Source organism: Peromyscus eremicus, unplaced genomic scaffold (genome assembly GCF_949786415.1).
Source record: "Peromyscus eremicus unplaced genomic scaffold, PerEre_H2_v1 PerEre#2#chr22_unloc_1, whole genome shotgun sequence".
In the NCBI taxonomy this organism is placed as follows: Eukaryota; Metazoa; Chordata; class Mammalia; order Rodentia; family Cricetidae; genus Peromyscus; species Peromyscus eremicus.
The window spans coordinates 875,272-898,811 of NW_026734286.1; the positions used below are offsets into that span (position 1 = coordinate 875,272).

General features: G+C 45.3%; 2 protein-coding genes across 9 annotated transcripts in view; both read left to right on the top strand.

Annotated features, from left to right (window-relative positions):
* Marchf2 (membrane associated ring-CH-type finger 2) overlaps nt 1-13,814 on the top strand; it is a 29,102-nt gene extending 15,288 nt beyond the window's left edge. For 2 of the 7 annotated variants that reach the window (XM_059251887.1, XM_059251886.1), the window contains exons 3-5: nt 491-686; nt 8,040-8,249; nt 13,091-13,814. In XM_059251887.1, the coding sequence (XP_059107870.1) occupies nt 491-686; nt 8,040-8,249; nt 13,091-13,342 (658 nt within the window). In that variant the 3' untranslated portion in view covers nt 13,343-13,814. Of the gene's footprint in view, nt 1-490; nt 687-8,039; nt 8,250-8,359; nt 8,992-13,090 lie in introns of those variants that run through there. The other 5 variants (XM_059251891.1, XM_059251892.1, XM_059251890.1 and 2 more) reach the window with 5 other exon arrangements.
* A 6,298-nt stretch (nt 13,815-20,112) lies between these two features.
* Nucleotides 20,113-23,540, top strand: part of Hnrnpm (heterogeneous nuclear ribonucleoprotein M) — a 47,020-nt gene continuing 43,592 nt past the window's right edge. The window contains exon 1 of one of the 2 annotated variants that reach the window (XM_059251884.1): nt 20,113-20,347. In XM_059251884.1, the coding sequence (XP_059107867.1) occupies nt 20,235-20,347 (113 nt within the window). In that variant the 5' untranslated portion in view covers nt 20,113-20,234. The remainder of the gene's footprint in view (nt 20,348-23,540) is intronic. The other variant, XM_059251885.1, reaches the window with a different exon arrangement.

Below are 23,540 nucleotides of genomic sequence, written 5' to 3' on the forward strand. Positions count from 1 at the left end.
TCTAGGACCCCAACCCATGGAATGGTATCATCCATGTTTGGGATGGGTCGTCCCACTTCTGTTAATCTAATTTAGAAAATCTGTCACAGACATGCCCAGAGATTTGTCTCTAAGGTGATTATTCTACATGGTGTCAGGTTGGCAATATAAACCCTCAGAAAGACCACCAAGAGTGGATAGTTACTTAGGAATATCATGATAGTATTTCATTAAAAGAAGAGAACATTAGGCAGGCAGGTGGACAGGATGCTCACTCTAGGCTAAAAAGCCCATAGTAGCTCTGGGGAAGGGACACATGGGCCTACCAATGGGAGTTTGAAAAAGCTACCTCAGGAGAGGACATCTATAGCTGGGCTACTGAAGGATGACTAGGAGTTTACCAAACAGCAACCTGGGAGTGACAGTGAGCTTATATTCTAGCAAACAGTGATGCCAGTATAAGCAAGAAGCCCTACCATCATTTACAAGTCTTATCTCTGTATCCTTCCAGTGACTGTCCCTTCTGCCGAATCTGTCACGAGGGAGCAAATGGGGAGAACTTGCTGTCCCCGTGTGGCTGCACCGGCACGCTAGGAGCTGTGCACAAGAGCTGCCTGGAGAAATGGCTGTCTTCCTCCAATACCAGCTACTGCGAGCTGTGCCACACTGAGTTTGCAGTTGAAAAGCGGCCCCGACCCCTCACAGAGGTATGTTCTTTGGGGGGAAGACTGGACATCCAGAAGGGAGGAAGGGCAGTTTGGGGACAGAGGTAGTAGCTGTTCAGGTTAGCTGGGGAAGCTGATTATGTCCCTGCCAGTACTGGGAGGGATCTGCTAATGTGTGGGAACCTGACTGACCAGAGGCTGTGTAGGTCTGCAAACCTCTGCCCGCCATGCTCGCTTTCTGTCTCTGTCTCTGTCTCTGTCTCTGTCTCTCTCTCTGTCTCTCTCTCTCTGTCCTCTCTGATGGTTGTTTTGCTTTGTTTTTGAAGCAGAGTCTCAGGTGCCCTAGGCTGTCCTCAAAGTAGCTTTTAGCTGAAGATGACTTTCCAACTCCTGGTCATTCAGCCTCTACTTCCCCAGTGCTGGGATTATAGGCAAGCAGTATCCACCTCTGGTTTATGCAGTGCTAGCAATGGAACCCAGTGCTTCATGCATGCTAGGCTAGCCCTCTACCAACTGAGCCACAAACCCAGCCTCAGCCAGCCTCTCCCCTTTTAATATTGCTTGAATTTGCTACTATCCTGCCTCTGTTTCCTGAGTATTGAGATTATAAGCATGTACCTCTAGGCAGGGCTGTTTTTTGCTTGTTTGAAATAGAGTGTAATTTTAGCTTAGGGAGGCCTGAAAGGGCAATCCTCCTGCTTCGGCCTTTTGACTGCCAGTATGACAAGGTATGAACCCTAGGGCTACTGTTGTTAGTTCTTTTCTTTTTTATTTTTTTGAGATACAGTCTCAGGTAGCCCAGGCTGGCCTATAGCTTGCTGTATAACAAACTGGCCTTAAACTCCTGATCCTCTTGCCTCCACCTCCCATATCCTGGGATTAACAGGTGAACAACCACACCCAGGTTTTTTATTTGCTCGTATTTATTTATTTATTTGTTTGTTTGTTTGTTTAAAGGCAAGTTTCATTATGTAACCCTGGCTAGCCTAGAACTTGCTATGTAGACCAGGCTGGCCTTGAACCATCTGTTATCCTCTTGATTCAGCCACCATACAGTTGTTGGGGGCAGTTTTTGTTTTTGTTTTTTTTTTTTTGGTTTTTCGAGACAGGGTTTCTCTGTGTAGCTTTGCGCCTTTCCTGGAACTCACTTGGTAGCCCAGGCTGGCCTCGAACTCACAGAGATCCGCCTGGCTCTGCCTCCCAAGTGCTGGGATTAAAGGCGTGCGCCACCACCGCCCGGCTTGGGGGCAGTTTTTGAGGCAGAGTGTATCTAAGTAGCCCTAGAACTGACCTAAAAGTCTCTATGAAGACCAGGCTGATCTCACAGAGATCTGACTTCTGTGGCTTCCCAAGGACTGGAATTAAAGGTCTGTACCACCATACCATGCTATTATTTTCTTTTTGTTTGTTTGTTTTTTTGAGACTGGGTCTCTGTATATCCCTGGCTGTCCTGGAACTCACTTTAGACCAGGCTGGCCTCGAACTCAGAGATCCACCTGCCTCTGCCTTCTAAGTGCTGGAATTAAAAGCATGAGCCACCACCACCCAGCTTATTCTTTTTTTTTTTTTTTTTTTTTTCTTTCGAGACAGGGTTTCTCTGTATAGCTTTGTGCCTTTCCTGGAACTCACTTTGGAGACCAGGCTGGCCTTGAATTCACAGAGATCCGCCTGCCTCTGCCTCCAGAGTGCTGGGATTAAAGGCGTGCGCCACCACCGCCCAGCTTATTCTTAAAAATATGTTTTATATATTTTATTTGCATTGGTGTTGCCATAGGTGTAGAGTCCCCTGGAACTGGAGTTACAGACCATTGTGAGCTGCCATGTGGGTGCTGGGAATTAAGCCTGGGTCCTCTGTAAGAGCAGTCAGTGCTCTTAACCACTAAGTCATCTCTCCAGCCCCTTAAAAATATTTTTAAAATTAATTACATGTGTAGAGGTCAGAGGACAACATGCACAAGTTAGTTATCTTGTTTATCCATGTGGGACCTGGGATAGAACTCAATTTGTCAGGCTTGGCAAGTGCCTTTACCTACTGAGTCATCTCACCAGCCCTTTATCTATCTATCTATCTGCCTGTCTATCATCTACCAACCATCTATCTATCTGTCATCTATCTATCAATCATCTACCTATCTACCTACCTACCTACCTATCTACCTACCTATTATAGCCCCAGCTGGGCCAAAACTTAGAATCCTCCTATTTCAGCCTCTTCTAGGTTTGGGATTACAGGCATGTGCTACCAAGCTCAGATCATCAAGTATTTCTTTGAACACCTCTGGTGTGCCCAATATTTTGTCAGGTACTGGACCTGCCAGGTCACCAACCCGCAGTTGATAATGTCCACATAATCTCCAAATAGGCCAGTTGGTGGGAACAGTTACAGTGTCTTAGTTCCTGTCCTGTTTGCTGTGATGAAATACCCTGACAAAAGCAACTTAAATAGGTCACACTCTATCACTGCAGTGAAGTCTATTGGTAGGAATCTCTATCTTAAACAAGTTAGCTGGTGACATGGTATCATAGTCCAGAAGTGGAGAACAAGCAACACCAGTACGCATGGCTCTCCTTTCACTGTCCAGGCCAGCCTATGAGATGGTGCCGAACTCACAGTGAAATTAAGAACATTCTCACAGGCAAGTCCATAGGCCACCCTGATCTGCACAATCCTTCCTTGAGACTCTCATCCCAGGATTCCAAATTCTGTCAAATTGACCATTAACACAAAACATCAGAGAGGGAAATGTTGGGATGGTGCAACGAAACACTTGGGGGCCAAGAGTGGTCCTAGGAACTGGAAGATAGCTCACTGTATAAAGTGCTTCCCATACAAGCACACAGGCCTGAGTTCAAATCCCCAGAACTGGCATAAAGCCAGGTGTAGTAGCTTATTTCTGTAATCCCAGTGTTCCTAAGGCAAGTTGGGCGGTAGATACAGAATCCCTGGAAACTTGCTGGCCAGCCAGCCTGGTTTACACAAGAGGAAAACATCAGGGAGACCATATCTCAAACATGCATTCCTGTACTCATACACCAACACACAAACACACACAAAGACTGAGAGTTGTGTGGGTGAGGGAGAGGCCTTGGCTGGAGGTGAATCCCCAAATTGAGACCTGAGGGATTAAAACAGGAATTTAGAGAGCCTAGGGAGAAGACAGTCCTGGCAGAGAACATAGCAAGTGCAAAGGCTCTGAGGCCAGGAGGAGTAGGCCAAGCTAAAAGGGGTGGGGTTGTAGCTCATGGTGTAATGCTTACTTAGCATATATGAGACCCTGAGTTCAAGCTGTAGAATCCAATAAGAATCCCAGCACTTGAGAGGTAGGTAGAGGCAAGGGGATTAGAGGTGGAAGGTAATCCTTGACTGCATAGGGAGTTTGAATCCAACCTGGGCTACATGAGACCTGTTGTATAACACTATTCTTGGGGATATGTGGACAGACATCCGAGATGTTTTGTTTGAGAAAAAAAATCCAAGAAGGCTCAGTGGTTAAAGTGCTTGCCATGTAAGCATGAGGATCAGGAGTTCCGACCCCCTAGAATGTATGTAAATGTCAGGTGGGTGTGGTAGCTGCTTATACTTATAGCCTCAGGAAGCAGACACAGGGGATCCTCAGAGCAAGCTGGTTAGCAAGACAGGCTATATCCATGAGCTTTGAGTTTGATTGAGAGAGCCTGCCTCAATGAATAAGGTGGAGGACAGCTTGAGGATAATTCTTGATATCAACCTCCACATGCTATGTGTGCCCACACACGCATATGCGCGCGCACACACACACACACACACACATTGCACCCCAATATGTATGCACACATGCACACACATGTATATACTCACACAAAATGAAAAAAAAGTAGGGAGGAAAAGAGTGGCTTCAAGAGAGATGGCAGTGATGACACCTGGCTTTGTGTGTCACACAGACACTTGGACTTTGTCCTGAGCATGACAGTTAGGATTGTAATTGGATGTCCCCAGGTACTTGCTGTTTTATTGATGCCACCCTGGCGTACGATGGCTGAGAACTCCAGAGTAGATGTCACTGAGCTGAAGTGTGAGGAGCAGTGTCCGTCCTGAGACCAGAAAGTACTGCCCAGATCAGTCAAGGACACTATAGGTCACTTGGGAGACCTAAGTAAAGCCTCCAACCCACCTGGGAGCTGAGTACAAAGGAGACAGTGAGAGAGAGGGACCAGTCTCTACATACACCGTTTCCTACCCTTGATTCAGTTCAATGTATCAGTTTAAAAGGCCCTATCATAGGGCCTTTGTGTCTGATGCTCATGTAGTCTGCAGTTCTGTCTCCCTTCCCACCCCTTCTGTCCATTCTGCAAGGCCTTTAGCTAGCTCCCTGGCCATCTTCCCCATTTTTAAAAATTAATTTTTAAAAATTACTTCACTCTGTGTGTGTTGCAGGGGGTCATGCACACATGTATGGCACAGTACACATATGAAGGATGACTTTCAGGGAGTTGGTTCTCTCCTTCTACCTTTGTGTGGGTTCTGAGGATTGAACAGGTCATCAACCTTGTGTGTCAAGTGCTTTACCCACCAAGCCCTCTTGCTGGCCCCCCAACGTTCCCTGTTTCATATGTCCCTCACAGGAGAACAAGGACCCTTTCTGCTGCTTTCCTTGAATTTTTTTTTATGAGCCATATTTGTTTCTCTTGGCCCAACATCTTTGGGGGGGCTGTATGATATAGTGACAAAGGGTACTTGGGCATCCAAGCAGCATTAGGTAGGTTCTAGTCCTGGCTGGCTTTGTGGGCTACAGGATGAATAAACCTTATCCAAAATGTTTGGGCTGGTTGTGGTGGCACACACAGGTAGATATGCCAAAGAGTCAGAGACAGAAAGATAACAGAGTCAAGCCAACCTGCGTAACACCAAGGCCTGGGGTGTGTGGTTCATCTGGTAGGTAACCTAACATACATGAAGCCCTGGATCTGAGCCTCATCACTTCATAAAAACCTGTATGGTGCCACATACCTATAATCCTAGAACTGGGGAGGTGGTGGCATGGGGGTCAGAAGTTCAAGACCAGCTTTGTCTATATAGTGTTGAGTTTATCCAGCCTAGTTTACATGATATCCTGTCTTTTAAAAAAAAAAAAAAAAAAAAAAAAAAAAAAGCTTGGGCCTAGAGTGGTTTTGAGAGTTTGGGAGTTTGGGATTTTGGAGTGTTTTCATGGGTAATATGAGATATTTTGGGATCCAAATTGAAAGGAAATCCACTCATATTTCATAAATATACATATATGTATACTCTCATCCTGAAAGTAAGTTTATACAATATTTTACTTTAATTGCTTGTTTTCTTGTATTGCTGAGGTTGGAACCAAGGGCCTTGCTCACACTAGGCAAATACTCCCCCACTGTGCTACATCCTTAGCCCATAGTGTCATTGAGTCAACATATGTAGTGTTAGTTATTTCTCTTTCTCTCCCATTTCTCTCTTTTGGAGAGAGATGGCTCAGTAGTAAGGTCACTTATTGTTCTTTTGGAGGACTGAAGTTCAATTCCCAGCACCCACATCAGGCTGTTCACAAGCACTTGTAACTCTAGCTCCAGGGGATTTGACTGGGCTTCATAGCCCCCACATACATGTGTACACACACACACACACATATGTGTACATATGTTAAAAAAATTATTTATTTATTTATTTATTTATTTATTTATTTATTTATTTATTTATTTTGGTTTTTTGAGACAGGGTTTCTCTGTGTAGCTCTGGCTGTCCTGGAACTCATGATGTAGACCAGGCTGGCCTCGAACTCAGAGATTGGCCTGCCTCCGTCTCCTGAGTGTTGGGATTAAAGGCGTGCACCACTACTACCCAGCATATCTATTAGTCTTAGTTTCTTTTCTATTTCTGTGATAAGACACATGACCAAGGCAACTTATAGAAGGAAGAGTTTATTGGGGGCTTACAGTTTCAGAGAGTGAGTCCATGATCATCATGGCAGAGAGCGTGGCAGCATGCAGGTAGGGATGGTTCAGTATCTAAGAGCTTACATTTTACCTGCAAGTAGGAGACAGAGAGGGACTAACCAGGAATAATATGGGCTTTTGAAATCCTGCCCCAGTGACGTATCTCCTCCAACTAGGCCAGACCTCCTAATTCCCTAATAGTTCCACCAGCTGGGGACCAAATATATGAGCATACATGAGCCATTTTCATTCAAACCACCACTCTATATGTCTGTCTGTTTATTGAGGAAGGGTCTCACATAGCCTAGGAGGACCTCAGACTTGCAGAGGTTGACCTTGAACTTATGATCCTTCTCCCTACATTGCTCAAATGTTGGGATTACAGGTGTGTACTATTACACCTCCACCCCCTCTGTTTCTTTCTTTTCTAGGGTGGTGGTAGCAATTGAACCTAGGGCCTCACTCATGCCAAGCAAGTGTTGTACCATTAAATTATATCCCCAGATATAATATTTTAAATAATTTTGAGCTGGACATTGTGGCACATTCTCAACACTTGGAAGCAGGAAGGTCAGAAGTTCAAGGCCCACATGGGTTGCAGGAGATACTGTCTCAGAAAACAATAACAACCCATCATGGTGGTGGTGCTGGTGATGGTGGTGCTAGTGATGATGTATATATAAAACAAGTTTCATGATGTAGAAATTTCTATTTGTGGTACCACAATGACATTTTAAAGATTTGTTTTTAAGCTAGGCATAGTGGTGCACACCTTTAATCCCAGCACTTGGGGAGACAGAGGCAAAAGGACTTCTGTGAGTTTGAGGCCAGCCAGGTTTTCTACATTGCAAGTTCCAGGACAGCCAGGACTACATAGAGAGACCCTGTCTCAAAAAGCAAACAAACAAAAAAAGGATTTTTTTTTATTTTTTTATTTAGGTGTATATCTGTATGTGTGTTCGCTTGTGTGCAGGTGCCCACAGAGGCCAGTAGAGGACATGGGATTCCCCTGGAACTAGAATTATATAGGTGGTTGGTTGTAAACCTTTGACATGGATGATGGGAACAGAACTCTGGTCCTTTGGAAGAGTAGCAAGTGCTCTTAACTTCGAGCCTTGCTTTCCAGTTGCCCTCTTCTACTCACCCATCATCCTGGTGTTTTATAAGTTTCAGATTCTAGAACATTTTGGATGGTAGAATTTTAGAATAGGATAGTCAGTCTGCTCTAGTTATGTGAATTTGCATGAATACATTAAACTCCTCTGTTGGCTCCATTTGCCCATCAGTAAAATGGATGCAAGCACTCAGCAGACTCCATATGATTAATTATTAATTAAATAATAATAACACTAAAGTATTACTATTATTAAAAAATAAGGAGATCCAGGCCTACAGCCCGCCCTCATCCCATTCCTTCTGCAGCACCCTTCTACATAACCCCACCCCTCATCTGCTCCCCTGTAGTGGCTGAAGGACCCAGGGCCTCGCACTGAGAAGCGGACGCTGTGCTGTGACATGGTGTGCTTCGTGTTCATCACACCACTGGCTGCCATCTCAGGTTGGCTGTGCCTTCGAGGGGCCCAGGACCACCTCCGTCTGCATAGCCGGCTGGAGGCTGTGGGGCTTATTGCCCTCACCATCGCCCTCTTCACTATCTATGTGCTCTGGACACTGGTGAGTGGGTGCAGCCCAGGTAGGTGGGCTCAGCTGGGATGCCCAGGCTGTGTGTGAATGTTGCTACTGCTGGAAGTGGTCACCTCAGCTCACTCTTGCTGTTGCTTCAGGTTGACAGTGTAACACAGGTCCAGGGACACCCCCAGCCAACAGTGAGCCTTTTGTTCCGAGGGCACTAGGGCAGCTAATCATGATGGGTCAGGTGAGAAGAAGTGGGGACAGAACAGCAAAAGTCTGAAGCAAGAAAGAGATTGGGAGAGAGTGAGGTCGAGCAGATACGTACTAAGAAACAGAGGACAAGTGAGACATCTCAGCAGTAAAGGAACTGGCCCTGAACCCGTGTGGTAGAAGGTGAGGACTGACTTCAGCTTGCCCTCTGTCCTAACATAGGATGCCCCCAGAAATAACTAAATAAATGTAACAAAGAATATGGATTAAAAATCTTCCAAAAAAATAGGAGCCCCACTTCTCCCTGCTGAATTGTTGGCTACTGATAGACTCTGGAGAAGGGGGAGACATTGTCTTCAGTTGTGTGCCCACAGCTGAGCCCATGAGGCTCTGCTGTATACCCAAACCCATGGCCACACAGATGGCCCTGCCTTACCTCAGTGTGTCACAGAGAAAAACAAAAAGACCTGAATGTGGGGAAAGGCTCTGTAGGGAGGAGGGGTTTGATGGGTTGCAGGGAAATGAAAGTGGGATGAGTAATCGGAATGCACTGTAGACATATATGGAACTGTGAAAGAGGAGATGTAGTTAATAAAAAAGTTAATAAGGAAAGAAGGGGAGAGGGGAGGGGGGAATATGTCCTGGATGTAGCTCAGTTGGTGGTGTGCTTATCCAGTTTTGAATCCCAGTGCCATTCTCTCTGGTTTCCAGCTTTGAGAAGGTCAAGTCAGGAGGATTAGACACTCAGGGTTATCCTTTGCTACATAGTGAGACCATGGCTAGCCTGGGATATATGAGACTCAGTCTCAAAAAGAAAGAGAAGGAAAGGAGGGAAAGAAGAAGGGAAGGAGGAAGAGAGGAAGGAAGGAGGGAGGGAGGAAGAAGGAACAGAGAGAGGGAGAGAAGAGGAAGGAAGGAGGGAGGGAGGGAGGAAAGGAGAGAAAGAAGTTGAGGGCCAGTGAGATGGCTCAGCAGATAAAAACACTTGCCTGATGACCTGATTTGATCCCTGGGACCACATAGGGGGAGAGAACAGACTTCCACAAGTTGTCCTCTGACTTCCATATGTACACCCCACTCCACCCCCACACAATCAATAGATGAAAAATGCAGAAAAAAAATTAAATCAGGGCTAGAGAGATTGCTCAGTGGTACATGTGCAAGGCCTAGGTTAAATCTCTGGTACCACAAACGAACAAATAAGACAAAAGCCAGCTGTGGTGATTTACATTGCCTGTAATCGCAGTACTCAGGAGTCTGAGGCGGGAGGATGACTAACAAATTTAAGGCTTGTTTGGGCTATACAATGAAACTCTGTCTCAAAATAAGTAAATAGACAGACAGATAGATAAATAAATAAGGACAGGCATGGTGGTGCACACCTTTAATCCCAGCATTCAAGAGGCAGAGACTGGTAGATCTCTGTGAGCTCAATGCCTGACTGGTCTATATATAAAGTTCCAGAACAGCCAGGGTCACATAGAGAGACCCTCAAAAAGAAAAAAAAAATGAAGGGAGAGATATTAAGAACTTAGCTGGGAGCTGACAGTGATAGAACATGATTCTTCCAGGAGCTCAGGGCCAGTCTGAGCAACATGGGGTAGTTCCATCTAAAGAATAGAGAGTAGAGAATGAGGGATTGAAGCCAAAATACAGGACTGAGGAGTAGCTGAGTTGGTACAGTGCTTGCCTAACATGCACGGAGCTTTGGGTTCTAGTTCCTAGCACTACATACACCAGGTGTGTTTACAAACACCTGAGTTGGAGGTAGGAGAATCAGAGTTGGAGGCCAACCTGGACTACTACATGAGACTATTACTCAACAAAACAAAACAGGGCTGGCAAGATGGCTCAGTGGGTAAAAGTGCTTGCTGGGCAAGCCTGGCAACCTGAGTGTGATCCCTAGAACCCACATAGGTAGAAGGAGAAAACTGACTCCACAAAGTTGTCCTCTGGCTTTCACACCAAGGCCCTCCAACAAGAATAATAAATAATTTTTTTTAAAAGTTTTAAGACAAATAAGCCAGGAAAGATTGTATGAGACATATTGATTGAAAAATTGAGGGGTTGGAGGTGTGGCCCCATGGTAGGGCACTTTCCTGGCATGTATCAGGCTCTGGATTCCTTCCCTAGCACAGGAAATAAACAGAAAATGAGTTTGGAATGGGTACCCTATAAAATGTACTGGTTTCAATGTGTCAGTGAGAAAAATTAATTTAAACTAAAAAATAGTTGTGAGTTGGTGGTTTGGTGGGTGAAGGCAATTGCCTTCAAGGCTGACAAACTGAATTCAACCTCCAGGACCCACATGGTGGAGAAGGAGAGCTGATTTCTACAGGTTATCCTCTGATGTCCACACATGTGCATGAGTGGATGCACACACACACACACACACACACACACACACACACACACACACACAATATAAAATGTAGTAAGAATATACCTGAAAAGTAGTTAGAAGGAAGAAGAGAAGAGAATGGAAATGGGGAGAACACTGAGACTATTGCTGAGACAGAAAGTGATAAGATAAAGTAGGAGTGCCACTAAAGCAAACAGTGACATCTTTGCTCAGAGAGGAAGTCCTTGCACTTTCCAGTTGTCCAGCTATGGGCCATTCCTCATATCAAGAAGTCGTTTCCAGATCAGTGGTAGAGTTCATGTTTAGCATGAGAGAGACCTTTGGTTTCAAGCTAGCAACACAGAGAGAGAGAGACAGACAGACAGACGGACTGACTGACTGACTGACTGACTGACTTAAAGAGGATCTCAAGTACCCCATACTGGCTTTGAACTCAGTATGTAACTAATGATGGCTTTGAGCTCCTGACCTTTCCAATTCTCTCACCTCCCGAGTACATGGGTGACATGTGTGCACCACCACACACTTAAGTAAACACTGTCACAACTGAGCCTCATCCCCATCCCTGATGTGCTTTTTTTATGAGACAGGATCTCAGCCCAGACTGGTCTTGAACTCTTTGTAGTTCAAGTGCTGGGATTACATGCTCAAGCCCACCTCCTCAGTGAAACACTTCCTCCAACAAGACCATACCTACTCCAACAATGCTACATCTCCGAATAGTGCCACTCCCTTTGGGGGCCATTTCTTTCAAACTATCACAGTGGCTTTTACCCATTGAGCAGTCTGGCCAAACTCTACCTTTTATTTGAGATAGTCTCTCACTGTACCTGGAACTCACTAGTTTGGCTAGACTGGCCGGCCAGGGACCTCTAGAAACGTGCCTGTCTCTGACCTCAGCACTGGTATTATATATACATCCCATCATGTTCAGCTTTTTTTGCAGGCATTGGGGTCTGAACTTAGATCCCTGACACTTACACAGCAGACCCTTTATCAACTGAGCCGTTTCCCCAGTCAAGGTCTCATGGGCCAGAATGACCTTGAATTCCTGATCCTCACATCTCTACTTCCTAACTGCTGGGATGTCGTATATGTGCCACCACATCTGCTTTATGTGGTGCTGGGATGGAACCCTGGACTTTGTGAGTGCTGGGCAAACACTTTACCAACTATGCCGAATTCCCAAACACTAGTGTACAATTTTTAATTGCTCCTCTTTTCTCCACCTGTTTGTCCCTCCCCACTCCAACACCCCTGATAACCACCCATCTTTTTACTATCTCCATAGTTTCTCTTCTTCGGGAATGTCATGTACTTGGAGTCATACAACATGTAGCTGCTTCGGCCTCTTTCACTTGGTTATTTGAATTTAAGTTTTCTTTATGCTGCATCATCACTTAATAGCTCACTTTTGTTGTTGTTCCATATTGAGAATTGAACCCAGGGCTCTCACATACTAAGCAAGCATGCCTCTACTGAGCTATATCCCCAGCCGTTTTTTATATGTTATTTTGAGACAGTGTCTCACTAAGTTGCACTCACTCTGTAGTCCTGACAGACCTTAGACTTGTGGTTGTCCTGTCTGAGGAACAAGGGGTCACATTCCTGCACTACCAGCTGGACTCTTTTTTTTTAATGGTATTCGGATTAGAATCCAGTGCCTCTCACATGCTGAACAAGCACTTTACCACTGAGCTGTAGCTCCAGCTCTCACTTCTTTTAGTGTGTGTGTGTGTGTGTGTGTGTGTGTGTGTGTGTGTGTGTGTGTCTGAATGTGTGTCCATATGTATGTGTGTGAGTATGTGTAACCATGTGTGTGTGTCTGTATTCATGTGTGTGTATGTGGTATATGTGTGTGTACACATGTAAGTGCTACCAGCCAGCAAGTCTTAGCGATTCTCTTGTCTCTACCTCCTTCCTCTCCCCAGTTTTGGGGTTACAGGTAGGACACAGGATCATGCTCAGGAATTTGAACTCAGATCCTCAAGCCTACACAGCAAATACTCTACCCACTGACCCATCTTCCCAGTCCCTTAAATGCACCATCATTTTTATATTCTTACTTATGAAGGGATAGGTTGCTTCCAGGTTGGGCAATTGTGTGAGTGCTTGAGGTTAAATAATCCCAAGAGACTGGTAGGACTCCATTCTCATCAGCTGTAGAACGGAAGAGCCTTGCTCCCTGCTGGGGTCAAGGTGGTGGATCCCTTATTTTACAGGACTCAAAGCTTATCAAAGTTCTCAGAGGACCAAATGGGTGAGTGTATAGACAGTCTACAAGAAATGCCCAAATGTGGTCTGCTTCTAGGTTTGGCCTATGGCAAATGCCAGGGCTCCTTTTCCTCTCCCAGGGTGGAGGCCTGTCTCTACCTTCCCACCCACTGCAGGACTGCCCCCGCAGGTCTCTTTCCGATACCACTGCCAGCTGTACTCAGAATGGAGGAAGACAAATCAGAAAGTCCGCCTGAAGATTCGGGAAGCAGATGGCTCCGAGGAACCCCACCACTCCTTGCTGGCTGCTGGACTCTTAAAAAAGGTGGCAGAGGAGACCCCTGTGTGAAGAACTGACTGGCAGGGCCCTGAGGTAGTGAAGAGACCAGAGGCAGATGACAATGCCTTGGTGTTTGGAAGGATGGAAGCTGCCTGACCTTTCATGCACAGCCACGATGCTTCTCAGGCCAAGAGCCACAGCAAGCAGAGCCTGCTCTGTGCTCCTTGTGAACATATTTTCAAGGGTTTTGTTTTATACATTGTTGTACATGACCAGGACAAATGGACAGACCCAAGCTTTGGATGGAGCAGGCACCTTATCTCATTCTGAGTTCTGCTTGATACCTCCTTGGCCAGCAGCTTTGACTGCTTGTGTCAAGGGCACCCATTGGGCTAGAAGGTTCCAGCAAGCTTCTTGCGCTACTCTGCACCTGGCTGGCTTGCTTTACTGGCACTCTTGACTTTATAAAGTTGCACTGCATTCCAAAAACCCAACCCTGAATGAATAAAAGGAGCCCTTGCTGGCTAACATGGACTCGTCAGTTACATTTCTAAACTGCTCCAAGTGAGTGATTTTTATGGGGGAAAACTATAAAACACTTGGCTAGTTTTGAGGGATCTGTTATGAATCTGTCTTAGTTTCTTAATTCTATGATAATCAGATAAAAGCAACTTAAGTGGGGGTGCAGAGATAGCTCAGTGGTTAAGAACACTGGCCACTCTTGAAAAGAACTGTGTTCGATTCCCAGAACTCATATGGCAGCTTGCAATGTTCCTAACTCCGGTTCCAGGGGAATCAATGACGGCTTTTGGCTCCCCTGGACACTGCTCACATATGGTACACATACATACATGCAGGCAAAATACCCATACACATAAAATAAATTTTTTTAAAAAGGCAACTTAAGGGAGAAAGCATTTATTTTATCTCACAGCTCCAGGTACAGCCCCTCATGGTGGGGAAATCAAGGCACAGTTAAGATGGGTCTTTCTACATCAATCAGTACAATCAAGATGATAAATTGACAGTTAATGCTAACCATCACAGAAGCGTAAGGAAGAAGTAAAGTCAGAATTTTAAACAAAGAACAGGATGCAGGGCCTGGGGAGACGACTCAGTGATTAAAGCACTTGCTACACGATTATGAAGACCAGACTTCCCATCTCTATAACCTATATAGATTTGGGGTGTGTGTGTGTGTGTGTGTGTGTGTGTGTGTGTGTGTGTCTGTCTCCCTGGTGATACTAGCCTAGCACTCAGGAGATCCCAGAGCAAGCTGGCTGGCAAAACTAGCCATATGGGCAAAGCTCTGAGTTCAATTGAGAGGCCTTACATCAATGGATAAGGTGGAGCCTTACTTCGTCTTGTATGTGAAAAAACAAAGAACAGGAAAAAGGGATAGTTTATTTCTCTTTAAACTATTTAATGTTATTATTGCTGGGGGAGGTCAGAAGAAACCTTGTTAGGAGAGCAGGATCTTCCCTGTTACCTTTATATGGCTGCAGGGAACAAACAGGTTTTTAGGTTTGTACAAGCGCTCTCACCCATTGAGCCACTGCACTGGCCTGGGCAGGGTTTATGATGAATGATCTTTTAAAAATACCTTTTTTTTTTTTGAGACAGGGTTTCTCTGTGTAACAGCCCTGGCTGTCCTGGAACTCACTTTGAAGACCAGGCTGGCCTCAAACTCACAGAGATCAGCCTGCCTCTGCCTCCTGAGTGCTGGGATTAAAGGCATGCGCCACCACAGCCTGGCTTATAAAAATATCTTTTATAGAATTTATTCTTTATGGGTATGAGTGTTTTGTTTTCCCTGCATATATGTGTGCACTATGTGAATGCAGTGCCCAAGGAAGCCAGAAGAATGCAGGAGATTCCCAGGAACTGGATGGAGTTACAGATGGTTTTGAGCTGACATGTGGGTGCTAGAAACAAAACCTCTGTCTTCTGTAAGAGCAGCAAGTGCTCTTAACTACTGAGCCATCTCTCCCACTCCAATAAATGATTTTTAAAAGTTTCTTTGTGTTTATTTTTTAAATGATTTTTTGTTTGTTTTTTTTTCAAGGCAGGATTTCGCTCGGTAGACCAGGCTGGACTCGAACTCACAGAGATCCGCCTGGCTCTACCTCCCGAGTGCTGGGATTAAAGGCGTGCGCCACCACCGCCCGGCCTTAAATGATTTTTTAAAAAATTATTTTAGCTGGTGATGTAGTTCAGTAATTGAGTACTTGAATAACAAAGACAAAACTCTGGGTTTGATTCCCAGGATTATTAAATAAATATAGGTTTGTTTTTTTGTTTTGTTTTGTTTTTTGTTTTTTGAGACAGGGTTTCTCTGTGTAGCTTTGCGCCTTTCCTGGAACTCGCTTTGGAGACCAGGCTGGCCTCGAACTCACAGAGATCCGCCTGGCTCTGCCTCCCGAGTGCTGAGATTAAAGGCGTGCACCACCACCGCCCGGCAATAAATATAGTTTTTAATATTTTTTAGTAATATACACACTTTGAGACAGGGTCTCTAGGTAGTACTGACTGGCCTGGAACTCAAAGAGATCTCTTGCCTCTGTCTTCTGAGTGCTGGGATTACTAAAAGCATGCAACACCATGCCTGGCAATATAAATATATATGTATAAATATTTATATATATATATAAATATAAATATATTGCCAAGAGGTCTCACTGCATAGTGAGACGATGTCTCAAGGAAACAAAATTTTATATATATATATATATATATATATATATATATATAGTGTATATATCTATAGATACTATTTATATATACATGTGTATATATATATTTTTAATGGTACTAAGGATTGAATTCAGAGCTTCACATATTATAGGCAAATGATCTACCATGGAGTGTATCCTTAACAACAAGTGACTTTAAGAATAAACAAAGTGGGGGGAGTGTGTGTGTTGTTGAGCAGGTGTGGGTTTACATGGGTCTGTGGGAAGAAGACACATCACACCTTGAGGATATCTTAGCCTTTCCAGCTGCAGGGGGAATCAGCCTCTTGCGGGACTAAGACACCTTCCCTTAGCCTAGGGCATTTTTATTGTTCTCAAAATTTTTACTTTCAGCAACTTGATTTCCATATTCCCAAAACATCCTGATGAAGCGTCCAAAGGGACAATGCCAAGTGCAAATTCTTGATTAAGGAATATCACAGTGTACTGGATTTTTCCTAACTAAGTTTTGCATATGCTTTGTACCCTTGGGAAACTCTCAGACAAGATTCACATTGAGGGCAACAAGAGAAACAAAAGATAACTAAGAAACAAAAGATGGATTTAGGCTAGGTGCTAGCACTCGAGCCAGACCAGTGTAGCCCAATGGGAATTCTCCCACATGTGTGCTTGAGAATTGGCTCAGTGTTTAAGAGCACTGGCTGCTCTTCCATTGAAGAGGACATGGGTTTGATTCTCAGCACTTGTGATGGCTCACAACCATCTGTGACTTCTTTGGGAGATTCAATATTCTCTTCTGGCCTCCACTGACACCAAGCATACACATGGTGCACAGGTATACAGACAGGCAAAACACCCATACACATAAATCACAAAGGGCCTTTCGTGGTGTTGCACATCTTTAATCCTAGCACACAGAGGCAGAGGGAGGCAGATCTCTGTGAGTTCAAGGGCAGTCCAAAATACATATTGAGTTCCAGGCTGGCTAGGGCTGTATAGTGAGACCATGTCTCAAGAAGATAAAATAAGCCATGTGTGTGTGGCACATGCCTTTAGTCCCAGCACTCAGGAGACAGAGGCAGTAGGATCTCTTTGAGTTCAAGACTAGGCTAGTCTACATAGGGAGTTCCAGAGCAGTCTAAATAGAGAGATCCTATTTCCCAAAACAAAACAAAAACACAAAACAAAAAAGCCACAAACCCTCAAAACCACAAAAATAAACAAAATAACAACAACAAAACCAACTTGAGAGTATACAAGGGCTGTGAATGTAGCTCAGTGGCACAAAACATGCTTAGAATGTGGGAGGTAGCCGGGCGGTGGTGGCGCACGCCTTTAATCCCAGCACTCGGGGAGGCAGAGCCAGGCGGATCTCTGTGAGTTCGAGGCCAGCCTGGGCTACCAAGTGAGTCCCAGGAAAGGCGCAAAGCTACACAGAGAAACCCTGTCTCGAAAAACAAACAAACAAACAAAAAAAAAAAAAAAAAAAAAAAAAAAGAATGTGGGAGGTCCTAGTTCCATTCCAAAAGGAAAAAGGTAAGGACAATTTCCACTTAGTTTGTATTTCCAATGAGCCCTTTGTACTGAGTCCATTTATACTCACTAGTAACTAATGGCAACACTAGCCACATTTATCTGGGATTACCATGGATGAGACCCAATTCTGAGCCTGTTTCACATCTCTGGGGAAGGAACAATTATTACTGTTATTCCATTTTAAAGGTGGGAAGACTGAGGGCCAGTGTATGAAAACTTTTATCTGAAGTTCTACAGCTTTAGGAGCTGGTGATCCCAGATGCTGCAGTATTAAGCTTTGTGCCCTACCCCCCAGGCAGACTCTAGAAAGATGTAGAATGTGACCATGGTAGTAACAGCTTCTGTTGCTTCTTATCCTCTTTACTTTGCTTAGTTTGCCTCAATATGTAGCCCTGTTGGCCCTGGAATTGTGTAAATAGGCTGGCTTCAAATTTGTGGTAATCCTCTCGAGTACTGAGATTACAGGTATGTGCCACCATGCCTGGCCAGCTCACCTTTGAGCTCTTGTTGCATGCTGAATTATTTAACAGTTAAGGGTGCTTGACATCTTCCTGCATTTAATGCCCAAGGCTTCTCTGAAAAGTGGTTTTTGGGGAATCTTTTATTAACACCTCTTTCAGATGAGCAAATGGAGTAGGCTCATCATCATTCCTAATGGGTCCAATACAATATGGTCCTTCCTGTTTTTTTCTGCACCCATCCCTTGTACATAGGGTGGGGGCGGGGGTGCGATGGCACATAAAAACAATATCTTGCTGCCCTGACTGGAAAGACAAGGGGGAAGCCAGTTTTGCAGAAGGCTAAAACTCAGGGGCTGGAATCTGTTTGACTTCATGGCTGGAACAGTATGATTGAGGAGTAGAGCTAAGATGATCAGGCAATAGGTGACAGGTGAACTGATACCTATAGAAACTTACATAAATGCACACAGGCACATTTGCTCTCCTGACCTACCTAGCTTGGCACCTACTTCTTATCCTAACTTTAGAATGTAGGGTCTCTGGAGATGGTGTAAGGGTGCTCCAGAAGGTGCCATCAAGGAGAGAGGGGGTGGGGAGAGGGAGAGAGGGAGGGAGGGAGAAACAGGGAGGGAAGGAGGAAGAGGGGATGTTGGAGGTGGAGGTTTCTGTTATACATCTCTTCTAATGCTTTGAATTACGTTGAAAGTTTTAGTTTGATGTTAGCCTGTCAAGGATTCTGCATACAGGACTAGTTCTGTGGCTCAGTGGGTAAAGATGCTTGCTACCAAGCCTGTAACCTGCATTTGATTCCCAGAACCCACCTGGTGGAAAGAGAAAACTCCAACTTGCAAGCCATGGCATGCTCCAAGCCTGTATTCAGTCACACACACACACACACACACACACACACACACACACACACACACACAATAGTTAAAAAAAAAATCCTGCCAACAGAATTTTCATTTTCTTTCTGCCCTAGGACCATTTAAAAAAAGCTGGTGTCTCCTTGACATAACATGGCTGTTGCCACCCATGAAATCATAGCTGGGGTGGTTACTTGCACAAGATAGAACCCTTTAGCATTCCATGATGGTTGGGATGGGGCTTGGTAGGCATCACCTTTCCCTGAAGACCTGTTGGTGGTAGTTGCTGGAGGAAGGAGGTGTCATTTTCTTCAGCAGTGTAGCCTATGCGCAGGTAAATAAACCCCTATCTATGCTCATGTAAGAGATCCTAACTCAGTAGTTCACAAAACAACGACATGGAGTAAGTAGGGAATTTGTAGGAAAGAAGGTTCAGTGGGAGTGTGAGGGGGATAAGATGGTAACTGGAGGTGAATATGATAAAAATACTGTATAGGGTCAGGAATTGAAGCTGGTAGAGTTCATGCCTAGCATGAACTAGCATGTTCAAGTCCCTGGGTTCCATTCCTAGCACTGAACAAACTGAGCATGGTTCCTAAAGTTATCATTCCAGCACTCAGGATGTGGAGGTGGGCAGGTCAGACATTCAAGGCCAGGTTCTGCTACACAGAATTCAAAGCCATCATTGGCAAGAAACCCTGTCTCAAAAAAAAAAAAAAAAAAAAAAAAGCCCGGCCGGGCATTGGTGGCGCACGCCTTTAATCCTTTTGTAGGCAGAGGCAAGCGGATCTCTGAGTTCAAGGCCAGCTTGGTCTACAGAGTGAGTTCTAGGACAGCTAGGACAGCCAGGACTACGCAGAGAAACCTTGTCTGGAAAAGCCCGCCCCCTCCCCAAAGTCCCAAACAAACTAAAAATACATGATATACATATATGAAGTTGTTAAAAATAAATTAAATTAATAGGCAGACGTGGTAGTGCATGCCTTTAATTCCTACACTTGATAGGTAGGGGCTGGAGGATCTTCCAGGCCAGCCGGGGCCACATAGTGAGGCCCTGCCTCAAAAAAGAAGAAGAGAAATTAGTTAATAAAACAGAGGGGTGAAAAAAGAAAGTAAGCTGGAGTCAGTAGGTCAGTATGTGCACTCTTATTAGAAGTGTGTAAGGGCGATACTCTAACTTCACACACAGCAGTACTCAAGGGCGCCGGGAGGCGTGGCCTGATATCCAAGGGAGCAGATAGTCAAGGGGCGTGGTCTGGTATCCAGGGGGCGTGACCCGAGGCGAGGAGGAAGCGGGAACCGGTCGCAGCACACGCAGGCGTTACTGGTCGTGCAGGGTCACGTGAGCGCGCAGGCGCAGCTCGGCACAGCTCGCTCCCTCACACAAAGCCCAGACGCGGAGAAAATGGCGGCAGGGGTCGAAGCGGCGGCCGAAGTAGCAGCGACAGAGCCCAAAATGGAGGAAGAGAGCGGCGCGCCCTGCGTGCCGAGCGGCAACGGAGCTCCAGGCCCGAAGGGGTGAGTATTCTAACAGCAATTTGCCTTTCTCTAACTCGGGCCGGGCTTCTTTGCAGCTCCGTTAGGTGTGTTGGCCGCTTTCTCTTCCCCCAAGGCGGCGCGGCGTCTGCGCAGGCCTTTCCCTGCCGAGAGTCGGGGGCGGCGGAGGCTGTGATGACGACGAAGCTAGGAGAGCCGCACGGGTCGCCCCCTTCCGACGGCGCTTGCCTCGGCTGCCTCAGCCTCCCGGCGGGCCGGGCGCGTCGTCGAGGCCTGTGGCCTGCCTGGTCTTTTACTCTGGGAGCAGTGATGGCGTGCAGGCTGGCGGGAGCCCGAGTCTCGCTGCACCTCTCAAAGGGGTCTCGAGGGTTGAGCGACTAAGGCTGTGTGGTTTCAACCCCTCAACATTACAACCCATGGTAGTGGGGGTGTTCTTGTCTCAGTTTCTCAGATCCGCCAAGTTAGGGGTGGAAGGAGTACGCGCGCGGGTTATCACGTGTACGGTCAGCAAACGGCGGCGGGACAGGGAAGGTGTCGCACCTGCCTCTTTGCAGGGTTCTGAGACCTCCGGTGTTCGTTCATCTCTCCTGCAGGAAGTGCTTCCATCAGGATGGTCCCCGGACCCAGGCTCCGGGGCTGGAGTCCTTCCGCTTCTTCCTCAAGCGCAGAGTTGGTAACAGTAGGGAGAAGTGATCCCAGCTTGCTCAGTGTTCATCCTTAGCGACAGGCATAAAGTGTGCGCGGGTGAAGGCACCTCTTCGGGGTTTCAAGGTTTCAGAAATTAGGATAGCCAGACTTCATCATTTCCTTTTCGGAATCCTAACTGGGGTCTGTCCCGAGTCCTTGGTTTGTTTTTGTAAGTTTCCTAGTTCGGCCTGATGAGTGCCAGCTTTTGTGGAGGAAGTTGAAGCTGAAAGGATCCAAAGTGCAAAGTGTGGCCAGGCTATATAGAGCGAGTTCAGTCAAAGTTGCCATTCAATCAATGGGAAATTGGGTGAGACCGTGTCTCAACTAAAAAAGAGGGATGGGAACGTAGTAAAGTAATAGAGCAGTGGCCTGATACTCCAAAGTAACTAGATTCCATCCCTAGTAACACACTACATGGCAGACCTTCCCGAGCCGAAGAAAAAGTTGTCTTCAAGAAGGAAAACGTTCCATTATGCTCCCGTGGAACTCTATTCACACTGATTTACCATTACTTGAGAAAGGTATGGAGAAACATTTTGGTTCTAAGACCAGCAGCTTATATCTCTGAATTTTCATCTGCCATCAGATTTGTAAGGCAGGAAGCTTTAGGATTCTGGGGACTGAAAGTATTTAAACACTTGTTGATAAAGCATTTACTAAGTAATGGCTACTGTGTTACTGGAGGAAATTCTAGATCTATGTAGAAGTAAAACACCAGTGGTTAACTGGTTCATATCTGTGATTTCAGTATTTGGGAGGCAGAGTTCCCCAGTTTCAGCTACATAACAAGTTCAAGATTTGCCCACGATATATTAGTGCCCGTCTAAAAACAAACCAAAAATGTGTGAACTTGTGATATTATAGCCCAATAGGAGTATTTACCCAGGTTGTACAAGGCCCTGGGTTCCACCCCACAGCACTGAAATAAAAGAGAGAGGGGCTTCCCTTTAGTTATTCCCAACACTTTATTATGGAACGTCTCAGCCTTTTGAATGTGTTATTGTTACTTCCCTGTCTGCCCCCTTTAGAACCCAGAGTCTTGGACTCTTTCCTGTGAGCTACACCTCCAGTCAGTCCTATGTTCACTTTTTTCAGCCTTTGTTTTAGAGATGTCTTGTAGGATCCGATTCCCTTTCTCCTTCTCCAGTCTTTGCTGTTCCCCCAGTTTTTGAGATAGATGCCTGGCTAGCCTGTAGAGTCTACAGTGTAGACCTTGGTGGCCTTGAATTTGTAATGATGCCCCTGCTTCTGCCACCTAGTTGCTGGGATCAAAAGCATACGCTATCACTTCTGGCTTTTGTAGGATTTCTGAGGGCCTTATCTGAAGGGCTTTAAGAAAAGTTGTGGGATGAAGTGCTGTCAGAACCTTTGTAGGTGAAAGGTTGAATTTGTTATAGAACTCAGTACAGCGGTACAGTTTTCAAATTTTCTACTGTCCATTTTAAATAGATATCTTGTGACTGAGTCATTTGACAAATTGTGCATAGAAAGTTTCAGAGATGAAATAGTGTTGGAAAGAACCTGAGTGGTCTGAGACTGACTTAATGGAGGATACTTGAGAAAGGGGCAGCACTTAAACAGTTTTATAGTACAGGTGGAGAACAGTTGTGTGTGTGTGTGTGTGTGTGTGTTTTACAAAATTCTTGAAGTAAAACTTCTAAAAGAATGGAAGAGTGCTTCCTCCCTACTTTTTGACTAGTTATCAAACCTGGGTCTTCATGCTTATAAGCATTGCCTACTGAATCTTCTCACCAGCTGGTTTTTATTATTTTATTAAAAATATTATGTGAGCCGGGCAGTGGTGGCACACTCCTTTAATCCCAGTACTCAGTAGGTAGAGGCAAGTAGATCTCTGAGTTTGAAGCCAGCCTGTTCTACAAAGTGAATTTCAGGACAGCCCACAGAGAAACTCAAAAAACAAAGAAAAGAAAAGAAAAAGGAAAAAATATGAGAACGAATGTTTTGCCTGCATGTTTGTTTATACATGACGTGCATGCAGTGCCCATGGAAGCCAGAAGAGGGCATCAGATCTCCTGGAACTAGAGTTATTAGCAGTGGGTGCTGGGACTTGAACCCAGGTCCTCTGGAAGAACAGCTAGTATTTTTAACCACTGAGCTATCCATCTCTCCAGTCCGTTTATTTAGTTTTTGATGGTAGAGACCATTTTATTATTTTATTTTTTTAAGTGTTACGTGTATGCACGCAGATGAGTGCCAGTGTTTGGAGCCAGGAAGAGGGTGTCAGATCACCTGGAGCTAGAGTTAAAGGAAGTTGGGCGCTATGGGTGCTTTTAACCACTGACCTATTGTTTGGGTTTTTTGAGACAGCATTTCACCCTATAGGTCAGGCTGGCCTTGAATCCTGCTGCTTCCCTCTCCTGACTGCTGTGATGATAGATGTGTACCATCATGCCCTGCTCTGTTTGCTGTACTTTAAAAGGTGATTGTATATTTGGTGAAAAGGATTTTTGAGGCACATTAGATTGTTAGCTCAAGATTAGAATAGGAGACTGTATTATTTGAGTGT